This window comes from Aspergillus lentulus (genome assembly GCF_001445615.1).
Source record: "Aspergillus lentulus DNA, contig: Alt04, strain: IFM 54703, whole genome shotgun sequence".
Taxonomy (NCBI): Eukaryota; Fungi; Ascomycota; class Eurotiomycetes; order Eurotiales; family Aspergillaceae; genus Aspergillus; species Aspergillus lentulus.
Window position 1 is genome coordinate 4,043,618 of NW_028322122.1, and position 17,216 is coordinate 4,060,833.

The following is a 17,216-nucleotide window of genomic DNA, read 5'->3' on the forward strand; positions in this document are numbered from 1 at the left end:
AAATAAGCTCGTTTCGCTATGCTAGATCGGGCCCACAGTGTCTCTTGGCATACCGTCAGGGTTCTCCCCATTTGTACCTCCTCTTGGCATTGAGTCCACTGAGAGACAGACCCTGACTGATTTGGCTGGGCTGTGTTAGGCAGGAGGATTTCTTGCCTCATGTAGGATCCTGATGTGTCAATTAGTAGGTGGCTATACCCGAGACCCGGCCAGGCCTCACGAACCGCACAAGGTGATCTACTACCGTGTCTCTGCGGTCCACAAGGATCACTCTGGGAGAAGAGAATAAGCAAGTTATCTTCAATGAATTAGCGATTTAGAGAGTACGAGGTAATGTGGCTAGGACAAGGCAAACCATAGAGGGCCTACGGCATACTACTGCATGTGGTAAAACGCAATTAAGTATTATGTAAACTTTCTATAAACACATGGTCATACCCTCGTTGAACTCCGGACATCAAGCCACAGCGGAAAGACCCAGCGAGGTAGTCATGACACATCTATATATGCAAAATGTCGTATCTATACAGGAAGCATGTATATGCAAAATATGCCAACAACAATGAAATCAAATCGTTAAGGAGCGATGGTAGTGCCTGTGCCTTAGGGCTTGGAGAGCTGTTCTCTGCGGAAGAAGACAAGGAACCCAGCACTGCAACGTATTAGCTATGTTCGAGGTGCATAGAATAGGGTAGATAGAGAAAGAGGCAGAACTTACCAGATGAGCAGCTGGAAGACCAGGGCGATCCAGAACCACGCGTTCGCCACGGCGCTCGCGCCAAAGGTGGGATCGGGCGAGATAGGGCCCGGGCCGACGTTGTTGGGGGCAAAGGCTCGGGCGCAGATCGTGGCGATGGATCCCAGCACTTGGCACACGATGAGGGTGAAGCACATGTGCATGCGGGTCAGGGTCTGTAGCAGGATCATACCGAAGCCCAGGCCCTGGATTGCGTCGAGAACGCCCAGCCACAGCCAGACGCTGCGGGATGCCAGGGCGCCGCCCGTGAGCCCGCCTGCGACCCAGGGCATGTAGTACCCGATGCCGGAGACACCCCACCAGATCTGGCACCAGCGGGGGGCTCCAAGACCGCAGGCGAACACGGGGAGGATCCAGCTGTGTTGTTTGGAGAGGTGGCTGAGGATGAAGAGGAAGCCGGCCCAGACGAAACCGAAGAAGACGACGCAGAGAATGACGATTTGCCAGGTTGTTGCGTGGTTTGAACTCCAGAGGACTGTAACAGGGGTTAGTATCTCGATTCACTGGACAGATGAAGTTGACTTACAATTCCAGTTGCGGCCGTAAGGAGCACTGAGGAAGAAGTTTTGGATGATGACGACGGCAAAGTTCCAGATGACGATCTTGCGGCGGAACACCGAGCGGTAGAAGGACGGAACCTTACCAGGGCTCTGGCGGTAGTAGTTGGGAAGGCCGTAGAACATGAGAAGACCAACACCCCACAGGAGCACGGTAATCGGGACACAGATGGCGGTCATCTTCCAGGTGTTGGCGATGTTGGTCTCAGTGGTCAGGAGGCCCTGGCTAGAGGCCTTGGTGAGCGTCGAACCCCAGTACCACAGTGCAATGACATAAGCCTGCTGCGTGCCCTGGATGACACAGGCACGGAAGACCCATTCTTTGACCGGCGCACCGCTTTCATCACCAAAATTGAGGGCGAAGAAAATCGACCCGCTGGAGGAAGCGGCCGCGTAGAAGCCACTGGCGACGTTCTGAATCCATCCTCGGGCGAACTCATCGTGCTCGAAATGGGCGAGGCCAATGAGAAGGAATGCCAAACCGTAGAAGAACCAGGGGACGGAAAGACAGACGATCGACTTGAAGTAACGGAAGACAAACCACCACAGAATCGAGGTAATCAGGTACGTGGTCGCGATTCCGTACAGCTTCTCCGCGGTTTGACCAACCTCGCCGGTCAGCAAGGTGATCTGGTACGAATTGGCGGCGATGATCTGGCCCAAGCCCAGCAAAAGGGAATATACTGGCCAGTCTCCAATGCGCAGCTGCATCCACTTGCGCAGGCCGGTCGGAGGGACATAGTCCTTGCCTAGGAGAAATTCGTCATCTTCCTGGGACTGCTGATCATCATCCGGGCTCATACGCGACGAGGCGTCATCCCCGTAGTAGGAATCCACAGGCGAAGGACCACGCTTACCACGGAAGACAGATGGAGCGGGCGAATTCAGACGACCCAGCTTGGCATCGCGGAACTTGTCGAACCATTCCTTTTCACTCTTGACCAGGAACTCTTCAATGCAGAGCTGCGACTCGGAGTTGGAGGCGTTCAAGCTCTCCAGACTCTTTTCGAACAAGCGAGCGTAGTCACCATGGCTGTCCGTGAAGAAGGGATCCACCTTTTGCAGCTTGAAGTCCTTCTTGTCACCAACGATGGAATCGACAGACAGCACCGAGGCACTGCTCAGACGATTGCCAGGCTCCAGGAATGGCCGGGTGGGGGGAGCAAGGCCCATGTCAGAATGAACGGATGGGCTCGAGGGGAATTGCGCGGAGCGGACAAGTTCTCTCGGGGTGGCACGTCCACTTTGGGACTGGGGGTTGTTCTGGAGTCGTCGACCTTCCTCGGCCTGCTCCGGCGTGAGAGTATATTCATCGTCGCCATAGTAGTGATCAATGAAGTCATCGTCACTCTCCTCCTCCTCGATATCGGAAACATCACCACCATCCCTGCGATCGGGCAGAGCAAGGTCCTGCTGTCCCTGTCCACGCCGCCCAGGACGGTTGAGATGACCAGGGCCAGAACGGACACCAAGCGACAGTTTACGGCTCAATCCCGGAGCAGGCTTCTCAGTCATCTCCCGGCCAGCGTTGTTGTTGCTGTAGGAAATGATGGTGTCGCGCTGCTGTGGGCCAATTTCGGACAATTGCCTCAGGTTCACGTAGCTGGCTTCGCGAGAGTGCATGCCAACAGGGGTCTGGGTTCCACTACCGGGGAAAGTTGGGCTCATAGCACCCAGTCCGCGAGGTGTCATGGGGCCGGTAGGGGTCACGGGACGATTGTTGGACTTGGAGGCCTCCTTGTTGTGGATTCGGATGGATGTACCCTGCAGGATCTCGAGATCCTCAATCCACTGAGCGACGGGGAACCGCTGCTTGGCTGAACGAGCACGCATCTTAGCACGGACCTCGGGCTTCGAGTTCAAAGCACCGTCAATCGCCAGCTTGAACTGATTGAGCAGATGGGTAGTGGTCATCGACTCGACGTTATACCACCAACCAGGCATCTGACCGAGACCACCGACGCGAGCACCGATACCGAGAGCACCCTTACGGCCGAATTCGACGGCGACCAAACCAAACGGTTCGTCACGAGAGGGAATGAGGGCGAATTCAGCACCGGAGAAGATGTAGGGGGGCAGAGCAGTGAACTGAGGACGAGAGAAGACACGGCCAGGATAGACCTTCATCATACGATCCAGCTTCAGGGCAGCGAACTTGCCGTACAGATCGATGACAGGGCCGACACAGATCAGCTGGACATTAGGCCGAGCCTCGAGAACAGCAGGCATGACATCCGCAATCAGATCCACACCCTTCTGCATGGACCACCGACCAACGAACACGAGGAGATCAGCGTCCGGGTTCTGCTCCAGGCCAGCCCATTCTTGAGCCTGGCGTTTGAGCTCCGCGCGACCAGCTTCGAATTCCTGATCAACAGGCGGGTCTTCACCCTTGGCGAGGGCCTTTTCCCTGTTCCACTCGCCAATGTCCGATGGATCCGGGTTGGGCAGGTTGCCGACCTTCTTGAGACCCCAGAAGATGGGATACCGAGCGTACGACCGTTTACCGTATTTCTTGGAGACACCGACAGCACCGAATCCTTGCTGGTGGACACGCAGATAACTGGCACCGGCATGGAGCAGGTTGAAAACCTCACCGAACTGAACGTAGCGGCGGGTGATTTCCTTATCCAGGTTGAAAACCGAGCAGACCTCTTCCTTTTCCTTCTCGGTCCGCATGGGCCAGAGACCCTGGAACTCGGCGTTGTGCAGAGACAGACAGGCGGGGATTGTTTGCGGCAGGAGGTAGAGGGGTGCCAGGGAACCGTGGTAATCGTTGATATGGTAAAGGTCAATGGGGAACCGCTTGATAGTCTGAGCAATACACTGATTCCATGCGGAATAGTAAATGGCACTGTCGAGGTCGTCCATACGCGGTGGGTAGGGTTCTGACTTGGACTGCTGACGGAAAACTGGGGCGTCCAGCAAGACATAGGTGATATTCTGCAAGGTGTGGTACTGCACCTGGACCTCATACGGCTTGCCCAGAATGGTGACAATCATGGGTTCCGCTGGCCGGTCAACAGGGTAGTCCACTCCGCCGACGCAGGGCACGACCCAGATGAGATCCTGGTGGCCGAGGGTCTTGCCCATCAGTTGAGCCATGACACCGAGACCACCGATCTTGATCTTGATAGCCCAGTCCTCAATGTCATATTCCATGGTGGCAATGAGCACCATGCGGCGTTTGGAAGCCGCAGGGGCGCCTGTGAGATCCGTCGCGCTCTGGAGGAAACCGGACTTGTTGGCCAGACGCATCAGGGGGTTCATCGCCTCACCCTCGCCATTGCGAGCACGCTTCAGCTTCCGCCGAAGGGCCAGGGGAATGAGCGTACGCTTTTCGCTGACACCGACCTGGTTGAACTTGACCTGGTAGAAGGATTTCATGAAGACGTAGACGCACACCACGCCTGTGAGCAGGGGCACAATCCAGAAGAGAATGTACATGGCCATCTGCGTGGTTTGATCTCCGGTAGGTTCTAGTGTATACCGCATGGTCCCGTCATTGATCGAGATAATCCACGCGAGATGAGGTGACGGCGGAAGGTCAGTGATATTGATCATGGTCGACGACAGAGACGACGGGGGCATCCGGTCCAGGACGTGGTCACCGTCGATGTCGCCCAGAACCCAACTCTGGTCCGGCTTGCCATCGGGGTTCATGCCCCAGACGTTGATCTGTGCTTGTGCGGGCCACTCGTAGGTAAAGTGGTACTTCCATCGCCCACTGGTGGTGTCTAGCTTGAGCTTGTTGGGGAGACCGCCATCGTAACCAAACTGGTTGTAAGGACCGTTGAAATGGATATGAGGGAATCGACGGGGCACATTGTGGGGCCAGCCCACATCGCCTTCTTGGTAGTAGTCGCTGCTACCGGTCAAGCCGCTCCAATATTCCACGCGGACGTGTTTGCCTTCCCACTGCTGTGCTTTGGTGCCCTGCCACGGCAGCTCCTCGATGGTGTCGTTACCGCCGTGGTACTTGGTCCAGCTCGACCAAGTCGTACCCCAGTTGGTTGAGTAGCGGTATTTATCCGCGCCTGCGGCGTGGTGCTGGATGAACAGAGTCCCGTTGTCATACTCATGAAGCAAACTAGTCGAGTAGTTGGCTTTGGTGAAGACCATCGGATTATCGACCTGGCCAATGCGGAAAAGGAAGTGATCGGTGGCGTTGGTGGAGGCGTTGCCACTGCTAGTCTTAGGTTCTTTCACAGTGATTTGGTGGATACCGTTGTAGACATTGGTCAAATCGGCCGTCCACTTCCACTTGCTAGGGATATAAGCAGTCCACTTGGTGGTGATGTTGTTAATAGCCTCGCAATGGACAGAGCCAGCGTCGATGGACGGGATTTGGAGTGACTCGGTGGAGGAGGTCAAGGAAATAGACTTGGTGACCCCATCGCAATCCATCTCCTCGGAGAACTCCAGCTCAATGTGCACCTTTTCAGAAGCATCAGGCGCAACAGTGGAAGGAATTGGAACGTCGTGGCCAGGCGTGAAGCCGGTGATCATCGGGCGAGGCTTGCGATGCAACGCCTTCGGCACGTAGGCCCGGAACTCGAACGCATTGAGGGTCAGATTGCCATGACAGCCAACAGGCAATGTCGCATTTCCAAAGGTCCGTTTGGTCGGGCCGGCGGTCAAGGTGAACTCATCCCAGGGGTAAAACAAGTTCTGGACGACAGTGTCGGCAGGGTAGGGAGCGACCAAAGCATCGGTCTCGTTGGTGCAATCAAACTTGTAATCGACCGTGTGGTTGTTATTCTGGTAGACCATCCAAACAGGCGAGTTCAGGTCATCCGAACCGAAATCCTGCACTTCAAGATCGATTTCGCGACTGACAGACCACATTCCCGTCTCAGTGGCGGTTTCGTTGGAACCCGGGTAGAAGACGTCAGTGGTCGACTTGGACAAGTTGTTGAGGGTGTAACCGTCATTAAGAACGGGAAATTGCTCACGCAACTGGTACATGTGCTTGAGGATGTTGCGCACCGGGTGGGAAGGGTCCCGATGATCATAGGCGACCGTATCATCCTCGCAACCTTTCCGGCCAGCTTCAATCGGCCACTTGTAGTACTGCGAGGACTCCAGACTGAAGCAGCCATGGTCTCGCCAGGCGGTTGCAGGGGACATGGCCTGACGACCGTAAATATAGTTGGTAGCAGTGGCATCAAGCACATAGAAGGCCTGCTCCTCACCCCAGAGCAATAGAGGGATACCGGGAAGGAGCAATGTTGTGATATAACTACCCAACAACTGCCGCTCAATGCCCCATTGCACAGTTGGCCACCGGAAGACATCCTGGTTGGTCGCACCGTACATGTGCCGGGGGTCGAACTTGCCCGTGTTCGCATTGACAAGGTCGTTCGACCGGAGCATCTGTCGCCACATGTCGACCCAATCCAGAGGGACATCGTAACCGGCAGCGAGATTACCGTCCATCCCCAGGAAACGGGTCAAGGTTCGGTAAACGGAATAGTGGAACGCAGCACCATCAAGGGCTTCGTGACCCGCCTCACGCAGGAAATACTGGGCGCTGGACTCATTCGTCATCTTGGGGCCCTGGGCGGGGTCGGGAAGCCACTGGTTCTGCTGCCTGCCTCGTCCGAGGTAGATCGAACCAAAGTAATCACCACCGGTAATTTCTCCAGAGATGAAGAAGTTGTCCTTGCCCACGGCGCGGGCACACTCCCGGTATGCCATGGACATTTCGCCGAGAGCATCAACCGTCGCCTGGGTGGCCTTATCGTACCGGAAACCATCAATATCCAAGGAGGCGATGATTATGCAAGAGTGACGGATCAGTCGCTCTCGCACGCTCGGAACCCATTCTCGCAGACGATCCTGCACGGACGCGAACTTGGCCAACTGACGCTTCCAATCGGGGAACACACCGAACGCTTCAATGTCACCGTACTGGTCGAAATCGCTGTTGTAGCAGCCCACCAGCTGATCGGCCTGGTCCGGGGAAAGCGGGCGACCGTCTTCATACCAGAAACGGGGGTAATCGCACGTTGAGTTGTAGTCGTTGCCGATGTCAAAGTCCACGTAGCGACGATCGGTTTTCCACAGCGCCTTGTGCTCCTTGACCGAGAATGGGGTGGTGGTGTTGAGATAGCCTTCGAAGCCAATGAGATCACCCATGCTTGTATTGTGTCAGTCCGCACGCCGAGAATGGGGTCTGAGAAGACCTACGTAGCAATAGTATTATCGAATACCACATACATCCCCCGCTTGTGGATCTCCGTGATCGCGTTGCGCCAGGTGTCAAGGTTACCAAAATGCTGATCCAAAAGCGTTGTATCCAATGCAGAGTAACCATCTGCGCCCCAAGGCTGGTTCATGAGGACTGTTCCGGCAAGATAAATGCCCTGTCAGAGTCAGCATCTCGTTTCCGCCAGATATCAGTCAAGCCAAAAAGCTTACTTTGATCCCCATTCCCTGTAAATAGTCCAAAGTAGCAACCAACCCCGCGACATCACCACCATGACGCATCTGGTTGGAGCTGATATCATGCTCGAACTGCGTCCCGTTGATATTATCATTCTCCGGGTCACCGTTCACGAATCGATCCAAAAACAGTGTATAAAACGGAAACCGCCAGTTCTTCGGGGAGGGGAAGTATTTGCCCTTATGGTCCGGCCATTCTCCCCAGTACTCCGCCGGATTTGTGGCCTCTTTATTCTCGTTGAGGTTGTACCCGACCAGGCTCTCGTCATACGGCCAGCATGATGCGGTGGTCGCAAACCAGGCCAGCAACGCCCCGGTCCATCCCCACTTCATCGTGGGTGGTGGATTTTTGTTCGCTGCTTCTGAGCAATGCGGTGGATAAGAATATGTGGGAATCGACCCATGCACTGGAGGGGGGGTATCACAATATGAATATCGTTATGTGTGTAATGTGCTCTTTTTAGCGACTTTCAGTTCCGATTATGCTGAATTTCTCCTGCGATTTTTCTCTTCGTTTTTCCGTTTCGAATCGTAGATGTCGGATGAGCTGCTTGTTTGTACTGATAACGAGCGATCGACAAAGGCGATAACGGCGGGTTGAGAAAATGTAGGCAAAATTGCACAACCGACGAAACGAAAGGCTGGAGGGGAAGCGAGTGAGTATTCCTCTCCAAAAAAGCTGAAACGACAGAAACGACAGACAACGAGAGACAGAAAGGGGATGAGGAGGAGGGGAGTTGAGGAGGATTGGGGATAGGAATAAGAGAAGAAACGAGGAGGATCAAAGTTTCTAAAAAAGAAAAGAGATCAAACAAATAATCGGGGTTTCAATGGGGAAAAATAATAATAATACTCAAACAAGACCAACAAGACAAGACAGACAGGCACACTGACCAAGCGAAATTGCTGTCAATAGACTATTAATATCATGACGAGCTAAGATGGTGATGGGATTAGTGCAGGCAGTAGTAGTATCTCGTCGTTCTGCTCTTGCTCCTACACTATCCTCTCTCCTATTATTATTATTATGCGGATCCTCCCAGAGGTTATGACTCTGTCTCTGCGACGGACTGGATATTAGAGCCGTTATCAAATGGAAGTAGAAATACGGAGTAGCAAAGAAGGATACAGGCAGAAGACGGGATTATTATTTCAGCACATGGTGATGATGTTTGTCTTATCTCACTTGTAACTTAAGAGCTGTTCTACTCCCTATAAGATGCCATGGACCTCCTCTTTGCCTCTGCAGTCTGCATCTCTTGAGTTTTCAGCCTCGTTCGGTCCCTATTTTCCCATTCCCACGTTTCTTTTCTTTTTTCTTTCCCTTTTTTTTTCTTTACTTTCTTTTTTCACTAGGTGGGAACCTGTAGCGTGGAAGTAAGCGGCTCGAACCGTGTATCGGTCTAAGTACAAAGTTGATGAAAAGTCGTGGACCATGAAAGCCACAAGGCAGAGCCCCAGCAAACAACCAATCCCACTGCTCGGACTTGTGGACAGTATCTTACAAGAGGAGACAGTGGCTTAGAGCTGAATGCTCGCTCCCAAGAAACAGAGTTGCCAAGAAACGCAACCAAGCAAGAAAACATATCCGGTGAGCCCAGCATCTTTCAGCCAATACAGAGGCCATTCCATCTCGTAAAGCTTACTCTGTAATCAGCGTGAAAAAACCCATCCACAGACCCTTCGATAGATTGTTCCATGGGCCAGAGTGGAGTATTGAGTGGAGCCCAACGGTGATTTCCTCGAGTCTGGTCCGCGATTCGGGACTAGGGCTCTACCTTGTGCCCAATGAGCTCAAGCCACTTATAAGGCGTTGAATCGCTTCTCAATACTGGATCGGGGCGACAATACGGATACTATAAATACTTTTTTTCCACCGCTAAGATAGGTACTAAATGGGCAGTCAAGTGTGCTGTCTGTACTCCGTCTCTGATCCCCTTTTGTGATGGGAATGAGTTATCGCTAAATCTTCGGTAATGGCTATTCCGGGCGATCCGTTCTGTGTAACTTTTTCCGCCAAGAACGAGAGAAGTTTTTGTTTTAGCTGAGGGTCTATATTCTTGATACCCGGTCATTATTGATTTTATCATGCAACTGTGGGCTTTTTCCTCAGCTCGTTGAAGTTGATGGGTTGAGAGTTGAGCCGGTAGGGAATAGTTTCTCGACTATGTCCACTACCATGGATGAAAGAGGATAGATGATTGAAACAAATGTCTTACTGTAATGTCCCGGAAGGGAAATAGGCTTTCCTATTGGACTTGAGCGTACAAATCTGCAATGACAGCGCACATATCGTGGCCGATGGATGTCCGCTTGTCTCATTATCATGTCAACGACGACGAATCGCGACGAGCGACGGGGTTGAACTGCATCCTCGGGTTTCAATCAGGGGCATTGCTGGTCGGGCAGTCCAATGAGAATGGTGAGAACAGGTCTGCCAAGACTGTTATCTTGCTATGGTTGCATCCTTCGACGTATCGGGCCAGACGTCCGTATCATATTACTGTGTCGGTTAAGAAGATGCCATCAGCGGTACCTCAGTTTACAAGATATGAGTTTTAGGTCAAAACTTTTCCTCAGAATACCATGGGAAAGACCTCCATTTGTAGAGGCATGGCTTCATGAACCATCTGGAGAAATATTGATTAACAACCGGATCTGCCGGACTGTCAATCTACAGGGTACAATAAAATTGTTATCAGGGGCTCCAGTGACTAATTCACTAGTGCGTCGTGGCGTGACGGTGGCGTCGGGAGTCGGTCAAAGTGTCAACTCCAGACCCTGGTCTTTACACTAGTAGCTCTCCGTCTGTTCGTATCTTGACTTCGAGGTGAGGTGCCACAGACTCGATTCTCACCAATACTCCATAAGGATTTTCAGATGAAAGCAATCTCTACAGTACTTTAATTTCCAACATTCTCGACAGGTACAATCTTACAAACTTACAGAGGACGTACCATGGATATCACAGATAGATATACGAGATCTTTGTTAAGAACCGAAGAAGCCGAGCGTCGGTCCGAAGTGGATCGAGTAAATCCATCTCTCAGACATTTGCTAATAATTGCTCAGAGTTTTTCCGTGGCCGACTACCTAGGTTAGACTATTAGCTAAGGGTCTGCAACCGAATCTCCTAGAACAGAACTGGAAAAGGGGCAGCTGTAAGTTACCATACATCTACTGAGACGGTCATAGACGGTACGTTACCTTTTGACTACCCGTATGTGCAGATTGGACGAATAATCAATGTCATATTCTTGGTATTGTATTGTACTGTAGTTCCAACTTAGTATTCATACTGTACCTTTATCGACCAGGAACAACAGGATTACAGTAGCTGTCTTGACTGAGCTTAGCCTGGTAATTTGGCCCGACTTGAGAAGTTTGTCCTGGGGATGGACGGATTTCTGAACTTGGCAACCATTGTGCGAGTTCTTTGATGACAGGTGACAGAAATGATCCATCATGTTGTTAAGTACGCTGATATGTCCAAAATATGAACCCTTCATACGGAGTAGTTAACTGCATTCATTTCAATTAGCTCAAAAGAACTATGCCTGATCAAGAATCCCTATGACTGATCATCTGAGACATATTTCTTGTCTTAATGTCTGATGGTGAGATCATATCCAAGTACTCAACGGCCTCCTTCCAAGTTATTATTACTCCATATTAAAACTCTTCTTTCCTACTTTTCAGCCAATATTTTCGTTCCTGAACGTCCCAGCCCACAAATGTGACGATGTGATGACTTGAGTGACACAACCGTAAAGCTTCTCCCTGATTGACTGCCCTAGATGGTCAGACTCTAAGGCTCCGACGCAGCTAAACATTCAGGTTAAATCAGGTACTAAGTCCTTCCTTGCCACTGTGGACAACTACCTCCAGCCAGTGACAAGCTCTATATAGGTAATGTAGTATCAACGTAGTAGACTATTATTTGACCGCTGTGTGAGAATAAGGACTTGGATGTGTCGAATAAGGCGGCATAGGGGGATTGCTAGCTAGAAGAGGAAATGTGGGCGCGGGACCTGAGCCAGACGGACGACTGAGGACTTGCCTTGAATTCGGACTTGGAAGGCCACTCTGATCTCCTGATGTGGATAGGATCAGCCATGGGACCATCACTGGTTCATGAACACTGCAAGGGACTCAAGACGGAGAACCCCCTCACGAGGACAACCAACAAGAATCATCAGGTCATCCTATATTGTTAAATACTTCAATTCATTGCTTCTGTCTAGTTGCTTCAGCTGCACATAAATTTAAAGACATGCTAATGCTGCGGAGGAGGTCCGAAGCAATATAGCTTAAGACTATATTAAGAAATCAGACGGCACTGGTCGAGTGGTCATTCATGGTCTGGTCCGGCTATGTGCGGGTTGCACCCGGGAAGACCCAAGACATGTCCTCACAAACGCAGGTACCAGGCACCACACAGTGTGCTCTGGTTGTCTTGTCAATTGTACCTTATCTCTAGGGAGTAAATTCGGTAGAGATCAAATTCAACACACCCGAGTACTATGTAATATGGGAAAAGAATGACTGAAGAGGCAATACATCAACAACCTCAAGTCTAACCAACTGATCACATGTCCATCATCGGCCATTTACCAAGCCAAATCCTGGAGAAAAATGGATAGAGCTAGAATCACTAGAGAGATGGTTTTGATGGTTTCCCCCACAATTCCACTCTTTTAATCTAAAGTTTCTGCAGCAAAGCAGGAAATCCTTACCCGCCTGACCTCTCCTTTCTGGTTCTCTCCCCCTCTCTTTCGCTCACTCCCTTCAATCTTTGAGTTCGAGGCCCCTTCTTGCTGCTTCTCTCGTTGGCCCTGTTTAATCTCTGTCTCTTCCTTCTCCTACCTCCAGTCATTCGTTCTATATCCTGCCTGCCATCAGGCCCGTCGTTCTTTACTCCGTCGTCCCTCGTTAATTTTGAGTTTATTCCTACAAACTTCCTTGTTCTTTCGTCGTTTTTCTCCAATATCCTAGCCGTCATCGCCAATTTCCGCCGGCACCAGTGGTTCTGGGGATATTCGACGAAAAATTATTCCCTATCTTGTCAACACATTGCATCGACGTATCTGGAACTTGCCAAATCGCCGATAATTTAATTCTGCTGTGGGACTCTAGAATTTCAATCGGAACGAGACAACCGTTGTGCCAAGGATCAGCACATCGCCCATTTGTTGCACCATACCCCATTCACTGAGTCTGACCTTCAGATCAATGTTCCGACCATGAGTTCGCTTTCGACATCACGGCGGTGCATGCAGATCCTTTCTCTTTCCCTCCTGGTCGCCTCGTCGCTCGCAGCAAACACGGCACAATGGAAACCCAGAGCCATATATCAGACCATGACCGATCGGTTCGGCCGGACGGACGGGTCGACAACAGCGCGATGCGTTGCGTCCGAGAACATTCGTTGCGGAGGGACATGGCGAGGAACGATTGACCACCTGGATTACATCCAGGGGATGGGGTTCGACGCGGTCATGATCTCTCCCGTCGTGAAGAACGTGGAGGGCCGGGTGTCGTACGGCGAAGCCTACCATGGATATTGGCCCGAAGACATCTACAGCCTCAACCCGCATTTCGGCACGAAACAGGATCTGCTGGATCTGAGTGCAGAAGTGCATAAGCGGGGCATGTTCCTCATGATGGACACGGTCATCAACAACATGGCCTACGTCACCAACGGCAGCGACCCGGCCACGCATATCGAATACTCGGCGATCAAGCCGTTCGACAGTTCCAGCTTCTACCACCCCTACTGTAAAATCGAAAACTGGAATAATTTCACCGAAGCGCAATGGTGTCAAACTGGTGATGACGTGGTGGCACTACCGGATCTTTTCACCGAACATCCCGACGTCCAGAGCACGCTGGAGAAATGGGCGCAAGACATGATCTCAACCTACTCGATTGACGGGCTGCGTATCGATGCGGCCAAGCACGTCGACACGGGCTTCCTGGCCAACTTCGGCAAGGCGCTCAGCGACACCTTCATGACCGGGGAGGTGTACCAGCAGGAAGTGGACACCATCTGCGACTACAAGAACAACTACATCACCAGTGTTCCCAACTTCCCCGTCTACTTTTCCGTCATCGAAGCCTTCACCAAGGGCAACACGAGTTCCCTGGCAAACATTGTAGAAGTGATGAAGAACAGCTGTCACGACGTCACATCCATGACCATCTTCACGGAGAGCCACGACGTGAACCGGTTTGGCAACATGACCTCAGACATGGCGGTAGGGACCGACCCCTTCCCCCCCCCCCCCCCTCCTAAGGCTACCCCCCGCTCCCAGCTGATGAACTGAACCCCTGTTTAGCTCGCAAAAAATGTAGTCACGTTCAACATCCTCTTCGACGGCATTCCGATCATGTACCAGGGGCAGGAGCAGCACTTTAGCGGGGCATATACCGCCAACAACAGTAACCGAGAAGCCGTCTGGCTGTCCGGCTACAACACCGATGCCGAGCTGTACAAGCTGGTCGCTAAACTCAACCGCCTCCGCAAACACGTATACAACCTCGACAACAACTATCTCGACATCGAGACATACCCGATCTACCAGGGCTCCAGCGAGCTCGCCTTCCGCAAAGGCGTCGAGGGCCGCCAGACCATCATGCTGCTTTCGACGCAAGGCACCAACCAGAAGGAGCCGTACGACCTGTACATGCCCGTAAGCTTTAACCCCGGTGTAGTGGCGATGGATGTCCTCAACTGCGTCAACTATACCGTCAACAGGGCCGGTCAGCTCGTCGTTCCCATGGACAAGGGCGAGCCCCGCGTTTTCTTCCCCGCGAACCTCATGCCCGGCAGTGGGTTGTGCGGGTTTAGCGACACCAACATCAGCTATGTCGAGCTGAAGACGGGCAAGCCGGCCTCGTCAGGGTCAGCGGGGGTATTGTCGATGACGGCGGCGGGGGTACCGCTGACGATTCTGTTCTCTGTTTTCGTGTCAATAGTCACTGGGTTGGGGTTTGGTTTGGGGTGTTGATTTTAAGCATTTTTCCTTGTGCATACCCTATTTATTTATTCTTTTTTTTCACGTCAGTTCCATGGATGGCGATATCTCGGTAATGTTCTGTAAATGCATGTTTATATATATTTCGACCGAATGTACATACGTATAACTTGAAGATGCGATCTTTCAGCCGCACCGTCGTTGCCAAGGCATCTAAGGTATTTATTGGACCAGATCTTCACCAAGGCTCGTATAGATCCTCTCACTCGCTTAAAGAACCCGTATTGAAATCGCACCACACGCAGCCTCGTGTTGCTCATCACTGTGATGAGGATTCAATCCTGCTCCCACCGGCCGATTTGACTTCCGCTAGTTTCCCCGACCAGGCCATCGAATCACAGCAGAGTGATACAGTCTTGCATATCAGCCAATCAGGTTGACAAGTTGCCTGGCCCAGGATCGGTGTCTGAGTTTTGGTACCTGATACCATACCTATTCCGTACGTAATATACTCTGGCAGCTCGTCCCCAACTCGGCAACTCTCGTGTTCTACTTGAAAATATCCGACTTAGCCGCACAAATTCCCTTCCATTGGTTTTATGGGCAGGTTTCAAATGATTACGTAGTCTGAATCCTGTAATAAGGTAACCTCCCCCATACGTAGCACGCAGTAATGTGACAGACTACCTGTACCTACATCCCTGCAATGGTAACGCCTTGCATACGCCTCGAAACAAGTCGTACCTGAAGGATGTGCCGTCTCGCACAGGATGCAGCACAATGCAATACAATACAAAAGAAATCTTTAACAATGTGATCTATCAATCAAGTTGCAGATTGAAACACACAAGGCAAAAGCAAAAGCGAGCATTGCATTAATTATGTGGATAGGATATTGGTAGTGATAAGGACAGACAGTCTAATAATGCGAATTGCAGATCCTCATATACATAAAAGCAGTACGGAGTACACGCACAGGTCCAGTACACGGTGGGTGGTTATCTATCTATCTGAGTAGATTTCTGTGTGCGCGAACCGGATCATTCGTTTCTGAGATGAGTAGTTCACGTTTACAGAGCCAGGGCGACCAGACCGAGCAGGAGAGATCCGGCGGGGATGGCGAGCGAGCCGGCACCGTTGGGGGAGGTGGTGGCGGTGCTGGTGCTGGAAGCGGAGGCGGTGGTGTTGCCGCTGCCGCTGGGGGAGGAAGTCTTGGAAGCTGTAGAGGGAGAAATATTAGCACAAATCTTGAAGACGCCAGGACAGGCGACTAACCAGTGCCGGAGGCGGAGGTGCTCAAGGTGGAAGCGGAGGCGGTGGCAGAGGCAGATGCAGAGGTAGAGGCAGAGGCAGTGCTAGAGACCGTACCGGTGCTAGAAGAGGCGGTAGACGCGGATCCAGTAGCAGTGGTGCTAGAAGCAGAGTCGGAGGTGGTGGAGGAGGAGCCGGAGGACTCGACCTTGAACTGCTGGGACTGGGCGAGGATGCCGGTGTTCTTGGGATCCTTGGAGACGAAGTTGACCTGGTAGCCGGATCTAATACAGATCAGTAAATGATAGTGTATTGCGACGTGAATAGAACGTACCCGCTGTCGGCGGAGAGACCGTCAATGGTGTAGGAGCCGTCGCTGGTCTTGACGTTCTCGGCGACCAGCTGGTTGACGGGAGGGTAGGAGTTCATCTTGACGAGGTAGATGTCGAAGGAGGAGGGGTCAGAGCTATGCTTGTCAGTATGCAACATATGATGATGACGGTATACAAGTTGAGTACCTGACAGAGCTCCATTCGACGGTGGTCTTCTCGCTGAGGTCGACATCCTGGTCCTTCTTGGGAGAGGTGATGGACAGAGCGGCGACAGAGCCAACAAAGGCAGTGAGAGTCAGAGCGAAACGCATTTTGATAGTGAGTGATTGAAAGTAAAAGTCTATCCGAATGTATTAAAATTAAATATGGCTGTTGAAGTCAGACAAACGAGTGACTGGTAGTGAAGTGATTGATGGATGAAGATGAAACAGAGAGTGCCGAGGACAAAGGGAATTGATATTTTATATCTACCTTAGCATCGAGTCTTACACGTAGAATCCAAATTTATAAATAGCAGAGACACCCCATATTATCTGGCCATGTCTTACTCTTGCAGAGCCCTATCACAGCATCAGGAACCAAGGGTGAGTCAACTATGAACCACTCCAGCTATCAGTCAGGTATCCATCCGCCGTGTTTGTTGAGATACAATCGATGGATCTGATTGAAATCAACCAGATCAATAATGCAAGTCTATTCTCCGTACATTTAATTTTGTATACACAGTAACCTTACTCGGGTTAATGCAGCTTGAGCTTCTATTCCAGAAACCCGCTCATGCACTACAGGACCTCCATCAGACCCTGATCGTATCCACAGGGCCAGGATCCTAGATTGATGCCCCTCGGCCCCTTCAATCTCCTTCAATTGCATCATAATTACCAGCAATCAAACT

At 51.6% G+C, this 17,216-nt stretch overlaps 3 protein-coding genes across 3 annotated transcripts; 1 reads left to right on the top strand and 2 right to left on the bottom strand.

The window, feature by feature from the left end:
• Positions 1-603: 603 nt before the first annotated feature.
• ags1 (alpha-1,3-glucan synthase Ags1) lies at positions 604-8,094 on the bottom strand (the record flags this gene model as incomplete). Its single annotated transcript, XM_033561214.2, has 5 exons — positions 604-652; positions 719-1,232; positions 1,284-7,456; positions 7,507-7,682; positions 7,738-8,094. The coding sequence occupies 5 exons, from the start codon at positions 8,092-8,094 to the stop codon at positions 604-606; spliced, it is 7,269 nt and encodes a 2,422-aa protein (XP_033417105.2).
• Positions 8,095-13,004: 4,910 nt separating this feature from the next.
• Positions 13,005-14,771, top strand: ALT_2600 (alpha-amylase; the record flags this gene model as incomplete). The annotated part of the gene is made up of 2 exons (XM_033561213.2): positions 13,005-14,018; positions 14,100-14,771. 2 exons carry the CDS (start codon positions 13,005-13,007, stop codon positions 14,769-14,771), a joined length of 1,686 nt encoding a protein of 561 aa, XP_033417104.2.
• Positions 14,772-15,808: 1,037 nt separating this feature from the next.
• On the bottom strand, positions 15,809-16,632 carry ALT_2601 (GPI anchored serine-threonine rich family protein; the record flags this gene model as incomplete). Its single annotated transcript, XM_033561212.2, has 4 exons — positions 15,809-15,957; positions 16,014-16,273; positions 16,324-16,455; positions 16,508-16,632. 4 exons carry the CDS (start codon positions 16,630-16,632, stop codon positions 15,809-15,811), a joined length of 666 nt encoding a protein of 221 aa, XP_033417103.2.
• Positions 16,633-17,216: the final 584 nt, after the last annotated feature.